Genomic DNA, 17,496 nt, shown 5'->3' on the forward strand with positions numbered 1-17,496 from the left:
TCATAAACCCTAGATTCTTCTTCATTAAACTTGATGGGATGGACTAACGGGCTTGGGTTGATTATTTTGGGCCCATACTCGCTCAAAAGTCTTGGGCTTCATCTAAACAATCCAAGACAGGTAAAACCTTCGGCCCAGCATGGGCAACAGCCAAGGCGGCCTTTTAGCTTCTTCACCCTCGCTCTTGCGGCGTCTGACACCTCCTAAACCAGTAATCGACGGTCGGCGGCGACGCTCTTCTTCGTTTGTAAAGCTCGGCGGCCGATGAAATTTTCCTTGACGGAGGTCGAAGTTCGCCGATTTCTGATTTTCCGGTTAGTGGTTGTCATTCTCAATCTCTCTCTTTGATTTCCCTTCGTTTTTTTTTTTTTCCTTTTTTTTTTGGCTATGCCCCCAGGCACCCCTTGCCCCCCGGTAGACTCGAACCCAGCGTAGTAAGCGTAGGTGGTGGTGCTCGTACTAACTGAGCTACCACACTCGTCTTCTTTGATTTTCTTTTTAATAACAACTATTCCTGTCACTATTATTTTTATTATTGTATTTTTTTGGTATTGATAATTGCTTATTCCTTGAAATAGGTCTCGAAATAGGTTTTTCTAATTACTATCTCCAACTGATATGCATACCCTTTTATTAGGCAGCACAGATTTGAGAAAACTCAGTCAGTGTTACAGAGTTGTTACCATCTGGGTGGGTTTTGGTGTTCCTCAATGGATGAAAAATTGAAGGAAACTGAATCTACTAGGAAACCCAATTAGGAATTAAAGTGTCACTGAAAACTCTAAATCATTACCATTATTCTTAACTGTAATATGATCTGAAACTCTTATTATGATCTCCATTAGTTGCATATATTCATTTTGATCATTTTGGGAAGCCTTGCATGTGCCTTGGAAATTAGAGATTTTCCATTGATCATTATCCTTTTTGTTTCTCCAATTATAGAAATGGGTTTTGATTTGATCCTCTTTTTTGTTTCTTTTTTCTTGGGTCAATGCAATAACAGGAATTGTCCGGTGAATAAGACTGCGGTTTTTACTGGTAGACAATATAATATTATACACTTTGAAACGTCAACAAAGAGCCCAGAATCCCTAAATGTCTCTTAGAAAACCACCACTGCCTCGGCTTCTTCTCGACAATGTGTCTTGTATGAGGAATGCCCAGCAAATCCTAAGACACGTTAATGTGTCAATCCATGATGGTGGATCACTAGTTCTTACAGGCACAAATGGATCAGGCAAAACAACCTTCCTTCGAATGTTAGCTGGATTTTCCAGGCCTTCTGCCGGACAGATCCTTTGGAATGGTCATGACATCACGCAGTCGGGAATTTTCCATCAGTACAAGCTTCAGCTCAACTGGCTCTCCCTCAAAGATGCCATTAAGGACAAGTTCACAGTCCTTGACAATGTTCAGTGGTTTGAAGTTCTCGAAGGCAAGCAAGGGAAGTCTTTACCTGCTTTGGAGCTGATGGGGCTTGGCAGATTGGCGAAAGAGAAGGCCAGGATGCTTTCGATGGGCCAGCGGAAAAGGGTGCAGCTTGCAAGGTTGCTGGCAATTGAAAGGCCAATTTGGTTGCTTGATGAGCCTTCAGTTGCATTGGATGATGATGGGGTGAAGTTGCTGGAGTATATTATTGCAGAGCACAGAAAGAAGGGTGGGATTGTGATTGTAGCAACACATATGCCAATTCAGATTGAAGATGCTATGTATTTGAGGCTTCCCCCAAGGTTCCCTAGAAGATTGACTTTAGTAGACATGCTTGATCGTAAGGACTTCTAATCCTTCCACTTTTCTTTCGATTTTTAGTTTTTATTTTTCCCCTCAAACTTGGGGAAAAAATAAAATGCTCCAATATATTTTTCTTCACTTTTCTTTTTCCAATCTTTGCCATGCTTGAGCTTTGGCTAATTACTGTATCATCGTTTAACTGGTGTAACTTCATAGATAAATCACACTCGTGTACCATGCAACTAATGACTTTTAAGCTAGATGAGGGGCTTTTGGGAAAATGGAGTTCTTTTTGTAGTTTTTCGTTTATTTTATTTTTCTTCACTGAGATATTCACAAGGAATGAGAAATTATAGAGTGAAATCTTAATATAATTGGAAATCCATTAGAAAAGGAATAATGTATGGAATGAATCCAAACCCTCAGCTTTAAAATTGATGGTTAGGGGTGCATATGGATTTGGGATCATCTTGATTTTCTTGCTTGGACTTGCAAAAATTAAATCAATCTTAAACAATAAATGAAGACTAAAATAATGTGCGAGCTACTCTTGCTTTAAAGTACTTATCATGAAAGCAAGTGTATTGCTCATCTAATGTAAAAGCCCCTTCACAGGATTTATTTATTTATTTAATCATTATTATTATTACCTCTTTCACAGGAGTTGACATATATATATATATAGAAATATATAAAACTTTAAATATATAAATAATTAGAATAAATAATTAAATATTATTCATATTCAATTTTATAATAAATAAATGGAATGTATTAATCACTAAGTGATTAAAAGAAGATTAAGAAATAAAATGTTCAATGTTTTATAATGAATATAGCAAAATTTTATAACGAGCTGAATTCATCTTAACAATATATTTCAAAAGTTACTCAAAATACTTTTAACTCGTTTACAATATTTACTTCTAGTGATGGTTTTTATCATTTAACTGCTGTATTTAGAAAGTGAAGTATGAAGTTTAGAAGAATTTTTATTAAGCAATCACAATGTATATAATACACGGCAATATAAAAATTGTAGTATACTCACACGTGATCTAACTAAACAGCATATATATATATATATATATATATATATAAATATAGTATGCATTATTGAAGTAGGGTACAGTAATCGTAGCAGCAGGAAAAATAAATTTAGGAGCATAAAGCAACAATTAAAATTTGTGGAAGTTGTTTTGACAAACGGTGCTAATAAGATATGAGATGGTTAGTTATGAAGTGACACATGAAAAATTCACTGTCATAGCTTTGTCCAAAGCTAAAAATCATGTCTATTGAAGAAAAAGATTATGCCTCTCTCACTTTTGGAGATTGAATTAATGTATGGAATATTTGAATAACTGAAGAGTTATGGTGAACCAAAATTTATACATATACATGTATGAAGGACAATTTTCAATATATATATATATTGATTAGTCATAAATTAACAGTATTTGAATTCTTTCCTCTCTTCATTTATAAGAAATGGATAGATAGATGGTAACCATGTTTAAATGCCAACTCAGCTAATTAATTTTCTCCTTTAGATTTAAACGAAGTTAGTATACTAAAATTGAAGGTTAAAAAAAAAAGTCACTATCCTAAAATAAAATAATAAAAAAAAACAAATAAATTAAAACATATATGGAGATTTTTTTTATCTGAATGGAGAAGAAATTAATTTATTTAAGATCTTTACATATCAATTTAAATAATTTATTTTTGTCCAACAAATAAATAAATAAATAAATAAATTACTATTTAGGTGGATTTTCAAGGACAAACAGTTAACAATAACCTTTGCTGCCACGATAAAGATAGTTCTAGTGGTAAAGCATTTCTATTTGTGCTTGTTAAGCAATCTCAAAAAGTGTTCTTAATCCTAGTTTCAAGTGTGGGCATTCACAACATTAACCTCTGCTGTTAATCTTCAAATCCTGGTTAGCTTTTTACAAAGTAAAAATATTGAAAGAGTTTAAACTAAACAAGCTTTCAAAGGATTGGGAAATTAGTGCAAGGCACATCTACACTGAAATAAAGTCGCAGATATGGAGCTTCTTTGAGTTATTTCCTTTTAATTTGTTTCACCGTAGAAAAGGAAAATTTACAAATAAAATATATAATAACAACCTTGTTTTATTTATTAGTTTCCAATATATCTAAAAAAATCTTTTTGATGTTGATTTTCTTCTATTTCACTTCTAATTTGGTTCATGCATAATGTGCTTAGTAAGCTTTAATAATATTTGTTGAGTTTTTTTTTTTTTCAAGCACCATGTCTCTTAACGATGGGCATATCACCTCAAAAATTAGAATATTTTTGAAGAAATAGAAATAGGAAAAATAAAATTAAATATGTAAAAAATCTGACTAATATTAAACAATTGAATCAAAATTGTAAAGAAGAAAACAATATAAAAGTTCTTTTGTTGCCTAAACAAATAAGACTTTAATAAAATAAAATATACTAAATAAAATGGTGGAAATTTTAAAAAAAAATGATAAAACAAGGATGCAATATAAATTGCTGAAAAAAATAAAATTGACAAAGTAATTCTAGAAATTTGTAGAGAGAGATTCTAAGATAAGATTTCCATGTTAGAGTTTGATGTATCTGGAGATAGATCATTCTTCATATTGTAGCCTTCGTTCTTATAAACTTTTGGCTACTTTGTTGTATATAGAAATTCCACAAAATCCCATATAATTTATGCCTTTATTAGAAATTTTTTGAATAAAGCTGATTCCAAGAACATCTCTATTTAATTAAGGAATTAAAACCATTTCAAATTTGGATTCAATTAAATACTTTTAAATTTGAATTTAAATCTTGGCCATAAATAATTACTCATTGTCTTAAAATGGTTTATCCCAAAAAAACTTGATAACCTTATTCACCCCTCCAATCAATCTATCAAATTACTAAAATTACATTTATTATCATTAAAAATAATAATGTAATAATAAAAAATAGATGGTTCAAACATTACCCTCAATAATGGTAAAGTTATTGAAAATTTAAAATTTTTTAAGAACGTAAAACTTTTTTTTGTATGAAAAATTTTAAAAGAAGAAATTTGTGGATCCTAACAGAAAATAAATATCACAATGTGGAAAAATGAAAAGGAAAGTGAATCCTTCCAAAGAAGTATCATTTTAAAATTCACTATCAAATTAGTTTTACATATTTTTTCAAATACAATTTTACCATTTAATTTTAATATATAAATTTATTTAATTACTTATAAATCTTATCTTCTTCTATAATTAACCAAACACTATAAAAAGAATCGCAAATAAACACATTATTTAGAAACTAAATCCCAAAAAACTAATTCTCGAAAATCAATTTTCTTCAATACTTTTTCTTTTACCAAACACTCCACTACTTTATATTTTTGTTGCAAAACAAAATAAAAAACAAAATTTATTTATTTTATAATTTTCTACTTTATAAAGAAGAGGTGGCCAACCTAGGCCAACATGAGTGACCATATGTCAGCCTATTCCACCGAACTACATCTAAGGCAGGTGAAAGACAATTTGGTTAGTAAAGATCTAAAGTCTCCGTTTGTTCCTACCAAATATAGATCATAATTCGGCCTTTTTGATCCTGTTTACAAAATTAATGATGGAAAAATCAATCTTAGCCATAGGATTATCAAAATTACAAGTTTTGATGCAGAATCAATCTTTTCTTTCTTAGCCACATGTTCGGCGTTTTCTACATTAGTCATATGATCAGCAACATCTTCCTTAACATGACCATATATAGATTTGGTCCTATTGTTATCTGACTTGGCAATATTTGAATTGACCAAATTCTCAATCAAACATAATCTATGAATTACTTTTTAGAAAATTTTGACCATATTACTTGCATGCAAGGTCTTTTCCTTCTTAACTAAGAGAAAATCGTTAATTACTTAGTTATGAGTTACAAGTTTATCTGGATCTCCGTTGCTTTGGTAGTTAATTACTATTCAACCAGCTTGGGTCATTAAACTCACATCGATGGTGCCCCCAACCTGAACTTGGTTCCATGTTCACGGGGACATGTAAGATTGATGGTTATTGGCTTGATTAGCTAGCCTATCTCCATAGCTATTGGCGGCTTGATAAACTTGCTCAAAGGATGTTTCAATTTTCTAGATGTATTCATTGGGCGTGCCAAAAAATATTGGATATTTTTTCCAGCACCGTGTCTAATGATGTAAATATGCTAACTCAAAATTAAAATATTTTTAAAGAAAAAGAAATAAGAAAAATAAAATTAAATATGTAAAATATGTAACTAATATCAAGCAATTTTATTAAAATTGTAGAGGACAAAACAATTTAAAAGTTCTTTTGTTGTTTAAACAAATAAGACTTTAATAAAATTAAAATTTATAAACGAAAATGGTAGAAATTTAAATAAATGATAAAACAAGGACACCACAAAAACTGCTTAAAAAAAAATAAAAATTGATAAAGTGAGTCTAGATATTTGTAAAGAGACTATAAGATGAGATTTCCATGTTGAAAGTTTAATGTGTCTAGAGGTAGATCATTTTTCATAATGTAGCCATCCTTTTTTCATAATGTAGCCTTCCTTTTTATAGTTTTCTAACTTGAGACTTCTCAACTGTATGTAGATTTTTTAACCAAAATCTTATATGATTTATGCCTTCCACAAAATCTTATACACTTCATGCCTTCATTAGGACTTGTCCACATAAAACCAATTTTAAGATCACCTCCATTTAATTGAGGGAATTAAAGCCATTTTGAGTAGGAACATCAACAAGGTTGGATGGGGTCGATTTTTAAAATTCCATCCCAGTTTCTGAAAGGAATTTTTCCATCCCATCCCTAAGGTTTGCCACAATTCTTTAAATGTGGGATGGAGATGAAGATTTCCCAATGAAGACGATGGAGGACGATTTTCTCCATTTTATTTTTATTTTAATTGATATATATAATCATATCATTGGCAAAGTCCAAAACAAATTGAGAGACTAAATAACGCAATCCACAATTGAATTCTAAGACAAATTGGGCTCAAAAGCCCATGCCCCTTTCCCCTCCACTTTCACACTACATAAAACGGAGTCGAAACACAAATACCATGAAACACCTTACACAAATCATACGTTCTTATTGCTCTGTTTTGACATAATATGTTTGGTTCCAAATTCCAAGAGTGCCAAGGGGACAGAAGTCCGCTTCCAACCAAAATGGGGGGCTTCTAGTTGCATGGAATGCAACTCACACAAATGTAACAGAATAAGAAAAACAAAATAAAATCACAAAACACACACTTTTCCAAAATTGAGGAGCCCGTGGACTAGATGAAGTAACTAGCATTGAGCCCTTGTTTCAGAAAATTTGAAGGAAGAAAATAAATAAATAAAAAATGAAACAAGAAAAAAATAAAAAAGGAAAAAATAAAAAAGAAAGAAAACAGACACAAGATCCTACCTAGGTGTCGAGGTTGGGGCTGTGATTCTTGTGAAGTGAAGGTGGGTGGTGGTCGACAGCAGCGGCGGCAGCTTGGTGAATAGTGCAGTGTTTGTGAAGTGAAGGGGATGTCGGCAAGAAGAAAATAAGGGCTTTGTTTTTGTTAGGGTCTACATTACATAAATAAAAATGAAATTATAAAAAAAAAAATTGATAAATATATATACCAGGTCGAATTCGAGCTGGGATATTTATTCTCCTGTTCCGGCCTGGTCCCGAATCGGGTTTTAAACTATTGTTCCGAGCTCATGTTCCGGCCTGGTCCCGAATCGGGTTTTAAACTATTGTTCCGAGTTCATCCCGCAAACTTGATTTTTGGGAAAAAAATCACCCCGTTAGAGATGGTGCACTGCAGGCTTAGGATCATTCGGGGAAAATTGTCATTCCTAATTTTAAATTTGAATTCAATTAAAGATGTTTTAAATTCAAATTCAAATATTAACTATAAATAATTACCCATTATTTTAAAATCTTCCGGAATAAATGGTCTGTCCCAAAAAATAAACTTTATAGTCTTATTCAAGCCCTTCAATCGGCCTCCAATCACTCTATAAAATCACTAAAATTACACTTGTTATCATTATTAAAATAATAGCAATACTGGTAAATACATAGTCTAAACAATATTGTATTTAAAATTGCTTGTATTTATTTTTAAGTAATAATCGCCAACAGAATATATTTGATTTTTGTTCTTGTCAAAAATTTTATAACATACAAATTAAGTACAGAAAAATCAAATTCTTGTAGAAGTAAAACCACATGCAAGTACATCGATAGTTAGGTAAACTTATTTTTATATAATATAATTTTCCATCATTGAGGCAAATAAGCGGGTTAACATCAATTTTTTCACTAGCAATTAAGGTTTAAAATTTTGGTATTGAATAAAATAATGAAAATTCAAAATACAAAAATTTTCATAGATATATTGAAAAAGATTGAATATCGATAAAAATTTACAAAAAATGATGAAAATTTATTTTAAAAAATAATTTTTTTTATTTTTACTTTAGAATTAGTGTATTTAATCAATTGATTATCAAATTGATTATACAAATTACAAAAATATTGAATATATACTATATTTTTTTAATCAATTTAATTTATAATAAGCGATAATGATCATAAATAAATTATTATAAAAAAATATGCAAAAAAATATATATATATATTTGATTAAAAAATTTGTTTATTAATTAAAATAAAACAATTATTACAATTACATTATATTTCATAATATCATCTCAATACTCATAAATTATTAGGTGGTTGAAAATTGTTGGTCTCTTTCTCGTTTTTATTTTGAGATTTGAAATGTAAAAAATAATTATTAAAAGATATATCTTCTTAATAATTTTTAATGTAATTGTTAATCTGTCAACTATAAAGATCCTATTTTAAATATAACTGTCCTTAATGTTTAGTATAACATATTTTATTATCTTTTTATTTTTATTTACTTAATGTTATTAATTTAAATACTATCAATACCAATTCTACATAATATTATCTTTCTTATATAATCAACTATTAATTTGTAATTATATGATTTTAATGAATCTATCTTATACAAAATGTATAGTAAATATATATATTTTATTAATAAATAAAACTTATCAAGATTATTTAATTCAATTCATTCCATTTTGTTCATATTATTAAATATTTAAAAGATAATTAAAATGTAAAAAAAAATCATTAAAGTTAATTTGATAAAATAATTTATTAAACATAGTAATATTTATGAATTTTTTTATAAAAAAAAAATTTAAATTTCATAGATATTTTTAAAATTTCCATGAAATTTCAGAAATTTACATAGAAATTTTTGAAATTTTGATGGATATTATGAATTTTTTTAACCAAATTATTAAGGATTTAATATGGATATTTTGATGGAAATTTCTATGAAAATTTGGTGAAATTTCAAAAATTTCGATGGATATTATGAAAATTCTACTCATTTCTATTTAGGATTTAAATTTTTTTTGACCCCTTAAAAAAATGAAAATTTCAAAGAAATTTCAATGGAAATTTTAGATATTTAAAACTTTGCTACCAATATCATTATATTACTTCTTCTTTTTATTTATTTCATTTCTTTCAAGATCAATATATTCAATAAGTTACACAGTTCTTATAATCCTATATTATTCAATAATTCAGACACCCAAATTATATTTTTAAATGATCAAAAACTTCAAACATTTGTATGTTTTTTTAATTTTTTAATAAAATATTATATTTTTGAAAAATAATAATTTTCAACATCCGTTTGAAGGAGTGCATAAGCCACAAAGGCCCTTCTTCAAGTCAAACATCCTAACTCTATAATAAGAATAATATGTAATAATAATAAAAATTATTAATTAGAATAAGGTGTAAGATGAAGCAGTTGAATCCCAACTACGTTGCCACCCAACAATCCACCAAATATTATTATAAAGAAAAAATAACACAAATGTACTCTAAAGAAGAACAACACTAATTACAAAACTAATAACAAAAACCTCCCATCAAATCTGCCTGCAGAGCAGGAATGCAACACACGATAAGTGAATGATCCATTCAAATTATCCATAATTGCCATTTTGATCAAATAATTCGCTACTTGATTACCCTCAATATAAATATGTGAGACAAAAAAAAAAAAAAAACAATGCTCTAAACAAAAAAAAAGACAGGCTAACCATCTAGCTTGCAATCTCCATGGAACCTAAAAAGAATGATTCCGAAAGAGATTCACAACATATGAAGAAATAATAATAATAATAATAATATAGAAATTGATACTGTTGTACTTTGAATTTTATTGAAGTTAACACTTCACATCTTAAAAAAAATTTTCGGCAATTTTCATTCTAAAACACACAAAACCCTTACATCATTGGTCATTATGTCAAATGCTAAACAGAAACTAAAGTACAAAGTGCAATTTTATATAATTTAGCGCACAAATTGTAAAATTTTTCAAATAAAAAATTTTTAAAAATTAAAGATGGTAATTATTTTTTAATAAAATAGTGAAAAAAATTTAAAAAATTACATTTCCAATTTTTTAAAAATAAAAGTAAAAATATTTGCATATAATAAATAATGTAAAAAAAATAAATTTTGAATATGCAAAATAAAAAAATGCATAGATTATTATAAAAAGTATAAATGTAATTTTTCAAAAAATAGATATAATAATTTGTGCATATTTTAGAGATTAAAAAAAAAGGCTTAACCAAAAAAAAAAAAAAAAGTGAATAGTATTTTTCAAATACAAAAGAAAACTTTGAAAATTTATTTTAAAAAATATGTTCTTTTATATATATGTATATATATATATATATATATATTATATTCACATCATAACAAAATTTTATCAAATATTATTGTTAATTTTTAAAATAGTTTTTATAAAATTAATTTATATATATATTTTGGCTTTTTCAGTGGATTTTTGAGGGAACCAACTTGGTTAGGTTTTCCTAATTTCTTTTCTGGCTTAGTCATTTTCTTTTTGATTTTTTATAAATTAATTTAACAATATTCTTATAATATTTTATATAAAATATTTTATAAAATAGTATAGTTAACAAATAAATTTTATAAATTAATATTTATAATAAATAATTTGTATTTATATTTTTTATAAAATAAATTAATATTTGTTAATTTATAAATAGTTTTAATTATTTTTATAAAATTAATTTTCATAAATTCTAAAATATTTATAATATTTATTACAATAAAATATTTTTATTATAAATATTTATATAAAAATAACAATAATATTGTTAAATTTTATAATACCAATAAAATATAATTTATAAAATATTATAAATAGCAAATATAACAAAGATATGTTATATTATATTTTTATAATAATTTAATTATACTAAATTTTATAAACAACTAAGATAACGATTTTTTATAAAATATCATTGTAAATAACAAATATAAATATAAAAAATATATATAATAATAAAATAACATATTGTAAAAGTAATTTTTCAAAGTTTTCTTTTATATTTTAGAAATGTACTTGGTTTCACTTTTTCTATAGGTCTTATGTTTTTTTTCTTTTTCTTTTTTATCTCTAAAATATGCACAAATTTATTATTTTTACTTTTTGAAAAATTACATTTGCATTTTATAATAATCTATGCTATTTTTTATTATACAAATTCAAATTTTTTTTATCCGTTTTTTTTTTATTAATTTTTTGAAAATATTGATTGTATATGAATATTTTTATTTTTATTTAAAAAAAATTCTTTTAGAATTTTTTTTTACTAACTTATTAAAAAATAATAATCCTCTCAATTATTTTTTATTATTTTGCATTGCTTTTTATTTGGAAATTTTTGCAGTTGCATCTTAAACTATATAACTTGCACCTTGCACCATGTTTTCACTTAGTATTTAATAGGAGGACCAATGGTGTAAAGATTTTGTAATTTCGGAGTGTATATTGTCAAATTTTTTTCTTTTTTTTTAAATGCAAAATGTCAACCCCAATAAACTTCAGGGTGCAATGATGTCATTTTCTCATAATAATATGATGTTAACATGAATTGTTAAATAATATAAAAAAGAAATGTTAGGGAAGAAAAAAAAAAAAATATATATATATATATATATGTATGTATATATATATCAGGAAGCAAAGCTAAAATGGGTCCATAAAAATTAAAAGATCAAAATTAAGAAGAGGCCCAGAAGAGTAGTAGCAGATGGGGCACCAGTTATGCTTTAATGGCTCACCAACTGCTAAAAATATTACATATCTGGTCTGATGGAAAGGAACAACCTGGTGTTTCACTAACAACTTTTTTAGTCATTGAAAATTCAAAATCATCAAGCCTTTTCCCCAATAATTATGCATGAAAACCAGAAGAAATTTTCAGACATAAACTACTGAAATAAGCAGTCTTTAGGAAAGTTTCCATATCTTTATCAAAGAATAAATACCTTAACCTGAGGATTGGATGGAGTAGAAGATATTAGTTAAAGCTCCATACAAGCTTCCTATCCAGGCTATCCTGCTTCCAATTAGGGCCAATTTCATCCTCTAGGACAACCACTTATCCCTGCATCAATGCTCCATTTGCCTCACAACTAGATTCTTACAGAGGGGTTCTCATCTTTTCTGGTTACAATCAATGTACCGTCTTAAAAACTCATATGAAGGTAAAACATGATTCCCAATTAGTTCCAACTGTCTACCTACATGGCAGACTCGCACATTTCTGCGACTCATCATGTAGATATGAAGGTGTCATAAAGTTTCAAATTATCACATCTCCAAAAACTTCCTGACTCCTCACTAATTTTTTCATCAGCCTTTTCTATTCCCTGTCAATTCACCAAAACAATCTGCTTTTCTGTTATCCTCAAAATTAATTACAAATCCTTAAACTGAAACTTTCTACCCTGTTCACCATAAGCTTTCCAACTGCAAATATGCAAACTTCTACTCATAATAATGTAATAGACAAGAATGAAGACAAACACATAAGACAAACTTCAACTGCCTGAAAGTTCACAGAAGCTTAAACATGCACTAGATCAATGCTCTATGACAACCACTTATCCCTGGATCAATGCTCCATTTGCCTCACAACTAGATTCTTACAGAGGAGTTCTCATCGTTTCCAGTTACAATCAATGTACCATCTTAAAAACTCATATGAAGGTAAACATGATTCCCAATTAGTTCCAACTGTCTACCTACATGGCAGACTCGCACATTTCTGCGACTCTCATGTAGATATGAAGGTGTCATAAAGTTTCAAATTATCACATCTCCAAAAGCTTTCTAACTCCTCACTAATTTTTTCATCAGCCTTTTCTATTCCCTGTCAACTCACCAAATCAATCTGCTTTTCTGTTATTCTCAAAATTAATTACAAATCCTTAAACTGAAACTTTCTACACTGTTCACCATAAGCTTTCCTACTGAAAATATGCAAACTTCTACTCATAATAATGTAATACACAAGAATGAAGACAAACACATAAGACAGACTTCAACTGCCTGAAGGTTCACAGAAGCTTAAACATGCACTATAATTTATTTAAAAATAATATAAAAAAAAATTAAATTAAAAAAAAAAAAAAAAAAAAAAAACAACCCAAAAACACTCTCTACCCACCTTACAGATGGCCTCAAAATCAAATATTGCTTTCTACACACATGGGACTGCAAATATCAATTGTCGTCACAAGGCTATACTCCTTTAACTTTCAGTGAGAAATTCTAACAGATAAAGTAAAATATATAAATGATATGGCTATATGCAACAATAAATACATCATAACTTCACCAATCAAATTGAAAAAAGTTATTAACCAATGTTATATGGCAGTTCAAATAAAATATATCCAAAAAAAATTGAACATAAATTTATATGAGGGAACCACCATCTGGAACTGAACAAGGATGCCAGCCTTTTGCAGTACCTTTAAGTATTTAACAACTAATGGAGGTGCAAAGTCAACAAATTTTTTCAGAGACGATATTATATAATGTTAAGTCTACTGTGACATAGTTTAAAAAAAAAGAAAAAAGAAAAAAATCAATTGTGCCATGTTTGGTTGAGTAAGCACAACGCTAAGGCTCACAATCACCCGCGTGATACAGGAGATTCAAATAACCTAAAAGAATGTCTACGGCCATGTTACTGTGCGATTGAGACACATAATGATTGCAGTAAAGGTAATGAGAAAGAGCGAGAGTAGTCTCATTGAGGTTATAAAAATCCACAAACAGGTAGTCCGGCATAGCTAAAATTACTTCCCTGTATGGCTATATCTACTTATATTTTCTTTCCAACTTCCGCACCATGATTGGTCCCAACCCGTGTCCAAAAGAAAAAATTATTTAAGTGTGAGAATACAAACTTTCCTTTAATGATAGGCTTCATTTGGTTAGTGAAAGCAGAAGGAAAAGGGAAAGCAGATTATAAAAAATATTAACCTCCACTACATCTTTCATTCCTTGTGTTCTCCAAGTACCAAAATGAAATGGTAAAATAACCATGTTCAATTACAAGTATCATCCCTAAACAGCAGAATGTGCAAGCCCTCGGAAAAACAACGAAACTGTGATCATAATTCACATTGAGAATCTGTTATCTTCCCTAGCTGGAAACTTAGAATAAGAAGCAAGTAGAGAGAGAGGAAAAACAAAAAAGCATACCAAGATATGAGGCACACACATGTACTTCAACAAACACATTTTTTTGTTTTTTATTATTATTCCATAATTTTCATTTTCTTTCAAAGAGTTCTCTATCCATCCTCGACACCAAGACCATACAATACACCAGAATATTTCTCAAGTGAGCCACTAAAGAAATGCTCTTTCAGTTTCATGAAAGTACAACAAGTGAGTAAACTATCCGAACCAGCTTGGTGGCAAATACCAATTCTCTCCACATCCAACAGCTCAGCAAGCTTGTTCAACCCACCATGAAGACTGTTGCAGAACTTCATCAGATGTTTGATATCATAAAGTGTAGGGAAGTACATATTGATCAGGTCAAAGAAACCCGCCTGCGTATCTGGAAGATTTTTGCAAGTAAGCAGCTTGAGCAAGTACCCAAAATCATACCCGCTGTGGAATGTCACCCAATGAACAGCATCATTCAACACGACCCCGGACGACATCAAAAGCGCACTGAACCTATAGGCATCTACACCCTTCTCATTGTTCTTCTTGAAATCAATGCCACTTTGGGATAAAAGTTCGATGGAGTCATTGGCATACACATCGTCGCTGGGATTGAACTCGCGAAAATTGAATTGCCACACACAGTACTTTTCAGTGTCACAAGTGGGAAGCCTCCCTTTCTCATCAGAAAAGGTAAGACCCAACTGAATTAACTTCAAGAGGTCTACATTAGCCTTAAGGGTTTGATAATTAAACTCATAAGTGTTCTTGAAATCCCCTACGGACCTCAAAACCACACCCGGAAACTCAGTATCCATAGCTACATAAGGGTAATCATCTACAATATTGCGAATCAATGCAAACTCACTCTCTAAATTATCTTCCCAAACTTCCCTGATGTGGATCGAATCGCTTTTAGGCAGAATCAACATTTTTTTTTTTTTTTTCCCTATTCTCCTCCACCAAGTAGCAGAAATTTTTTGAAGCAAATCACAAAAACCCCACAAAACCACAAAAACCCAAAATATGCAAAAGAGGGAAGGAAAAAAAAAGAAAAAAAAGAAGCCAAATAAACGACGAACCAAATCGAAACGAGATCTCGAAAAGCCAAAAAAGATCAGAAAAGAAAACCCATCATCCAAAATCCAAGCAATCAACAATCAAATATGTTAAAACCATAAGAATACAAGACCTTACATCAAGCAGCTCGATAGCAAGGAAATGAAAAACCCATTTGAAGCTTTTGAGAAATGATTGAATCGCGGGACAGTTTTTGTCAGAATGAAAAGGGAATATTCTGGTGCTTATCCGGAAAACTCAGGTATTCTTTTAGGAAATTCTTTCTTTTTTTTATTATTTAATTTCTGGGTATAGCTAAGATAAGGAAGAAGATGGATTTTACAGAGATCGGGAAGAAGAAGATGGAAGAAAAAGGAGCTTCATAGGAAGTTTTTTTTTTATTATTAATTTTTTTTTTCTTTTTTCTTTTTTTGGGGTTATTTGGGTTTCGGATAATCCTTCTTATTTCCTTACATTTTTAACAGGTTTCGGATAGACAGTGGGGGTTTTGTCAGAAATTTGCTCTGCTGACTCGTGCTTTTTATTGATGGATTTTTCTTTTTTCCTTTTTGTTTTTTATTACACACTTTCCTTTTTGAAAATATAACTTATTTTTTTATTCATTATTTAGTGGTTATTAAATATTTAATTATGACATATCAACTTTTACTACCTTTTGACAGCGTCTTTAAAAATTCTTTCCGTTTAAAAAATATTAAAAATTGAATTAATTTATCTAACACTTACCGTCTTTTATTTTTTTGAACATCCATTATTATCTATTTAAAATGATTGTTTATATAATATATAAATATATATATATATATATATTTTTTACTATACGGATCCATTCGTATGGAAACCATATTTAAACAGATAATTTTTACAAAAAAATATCATTTTTATTTTTATTGTGTATATATATATATATACAGTATATACAATATAATTAATATATATATTTTCTTAAAATGCGTTGTCGTAGAACTATTCATATATATATATATATATATATATATTTTTTTTTTGTTTCTAATTTTTTAAAAGGAAATTATACTATTTATTTAATGCTTCTTGGTAGGTATATGTAGGGCTGCATCTTTTATCTACAAAGAAAAATAAATTATCATTATATTCAATTTTTTTTAAATTAAATTTTTAGATATTAATAAATTTACATGTATCTCTCACGTTGTTTTTATCAAGATTTGAAATATTCGAAACTTTTTATTTTTTTAAAAGGTTGAAATAAAATTTAGATTTCAAGTAGAAACAGATAGAATTTCCATAATATCTATTAAAATTTTAAAAATTTTGCCAAAATGTAGATAGAAATTTTTGTCAAAATATCTATATTAAATTTTTAACAATTTGATTGAAAAATCTATAATATCTATCAAAATTTTAGAAATTTCTATATAAATTTTCAAAAATTTTCATGAAAATTTTGAAACTATCATGAAATTTTTTTAATTTCTTATAAAAATTTCAAAAATATTGTTGATGTTTAGTAAATTATTTTACCAAATTAATTTTAATGATAGTTTTTTTAACATTTTAATTGTTTTTAAGTATTTAATGCTATAAATAAAATGAAATGAATTGTATTTAATAACCTTAATAAGTACTATTTATTGATTAAATAAATAAATATATTTACTATACATTTTATATAAAATTAATTCACTATAATTCCATAATTACAACTTAATAATTGATTATATAAAAATAAAAAATAATAATATTAAAAATATAATATTATATTGAATTGATATTGATAGTATTTAAATTAATAACAATAAACAAATAAAAATAAAAATGATAAAATATATTATATTAAATATTAAATACACTGTATTTAATACAAAATCTTTATGGTTGACATATTGATAACTACATGAAAAATTATTAAGGAGATATAATTTTTAATAATTATTTTTCACATTTCACATCTTAAAATGAAAACCAGAAAAGTACTAATAATTTTCAATTATCTAAGAGTTCTATGAGTATTGAGATGATATTTA

General features: G+C 28.0%; 2 protein-coding genes across 2 annotated transcripts; one reads left to right on the top strand and one right to left on the bottom strand.

Annotated features, from left to right (window-relative positions):
- Positions 1 to 161: 161 nt before the first annotated feature.
- LOC107426741 (ABC transporter I family member 1) lies at positions 162 to 2,046 on the top strand. Its single transcript, XM_016037006.4, has 2 exons — positions 162 to 314; positions 1,007 to 2,046. The coding sequence occupies exon 2, from the start codon at positions 1,099 to 1,101 to the stop codon at positions 1,783 to 1,785; it is 687 nt and encodes a 228-aa protein (XP_015892492.3). The 5' UTR covers positions 162 to 314; positions 1,007 to 1,098; the 3' UTR covers positions 1,786 to 2,046.
- Positions 2,047 to 14,459: 12,413 nt separating this feature from the next.
- LOC125419234 (probable CCR4-associated factor 1 homolog 7) lies at positions 14,460 to 15,992 on the bottom strand. The gene has a single exon (XM_048464758.2). It carries the CDS (start codon positions 15,340 to 15,342, stop codon positions 14,530 to 14,532), a length of 813 nt encoding a protein of 270 aa, XP_048320715.1. The 5' UTR covers positions 15,343 to 15,992; the 3' UTR covers positions 14,460 to 14,529.
- Positions 15,993 to 17,496: the final 1,504 nt, after the last annotated feature.

The sequence above is a fragment of the Ziziphus jujuba genome, chromosome 1 (genome assembly GCF_031755915.1).
Source record: "Ziziphus jujuba cultivar Dongzao chromosome 1, ASM3175591v1".
Classification (NCBI taxonomy): Eukaryota; Viridiplantae; Streptophyta; class Magnoliopsida; order Rosales; family Rhamnaceae; genus Ziziphus; species Ziziphus jujuba.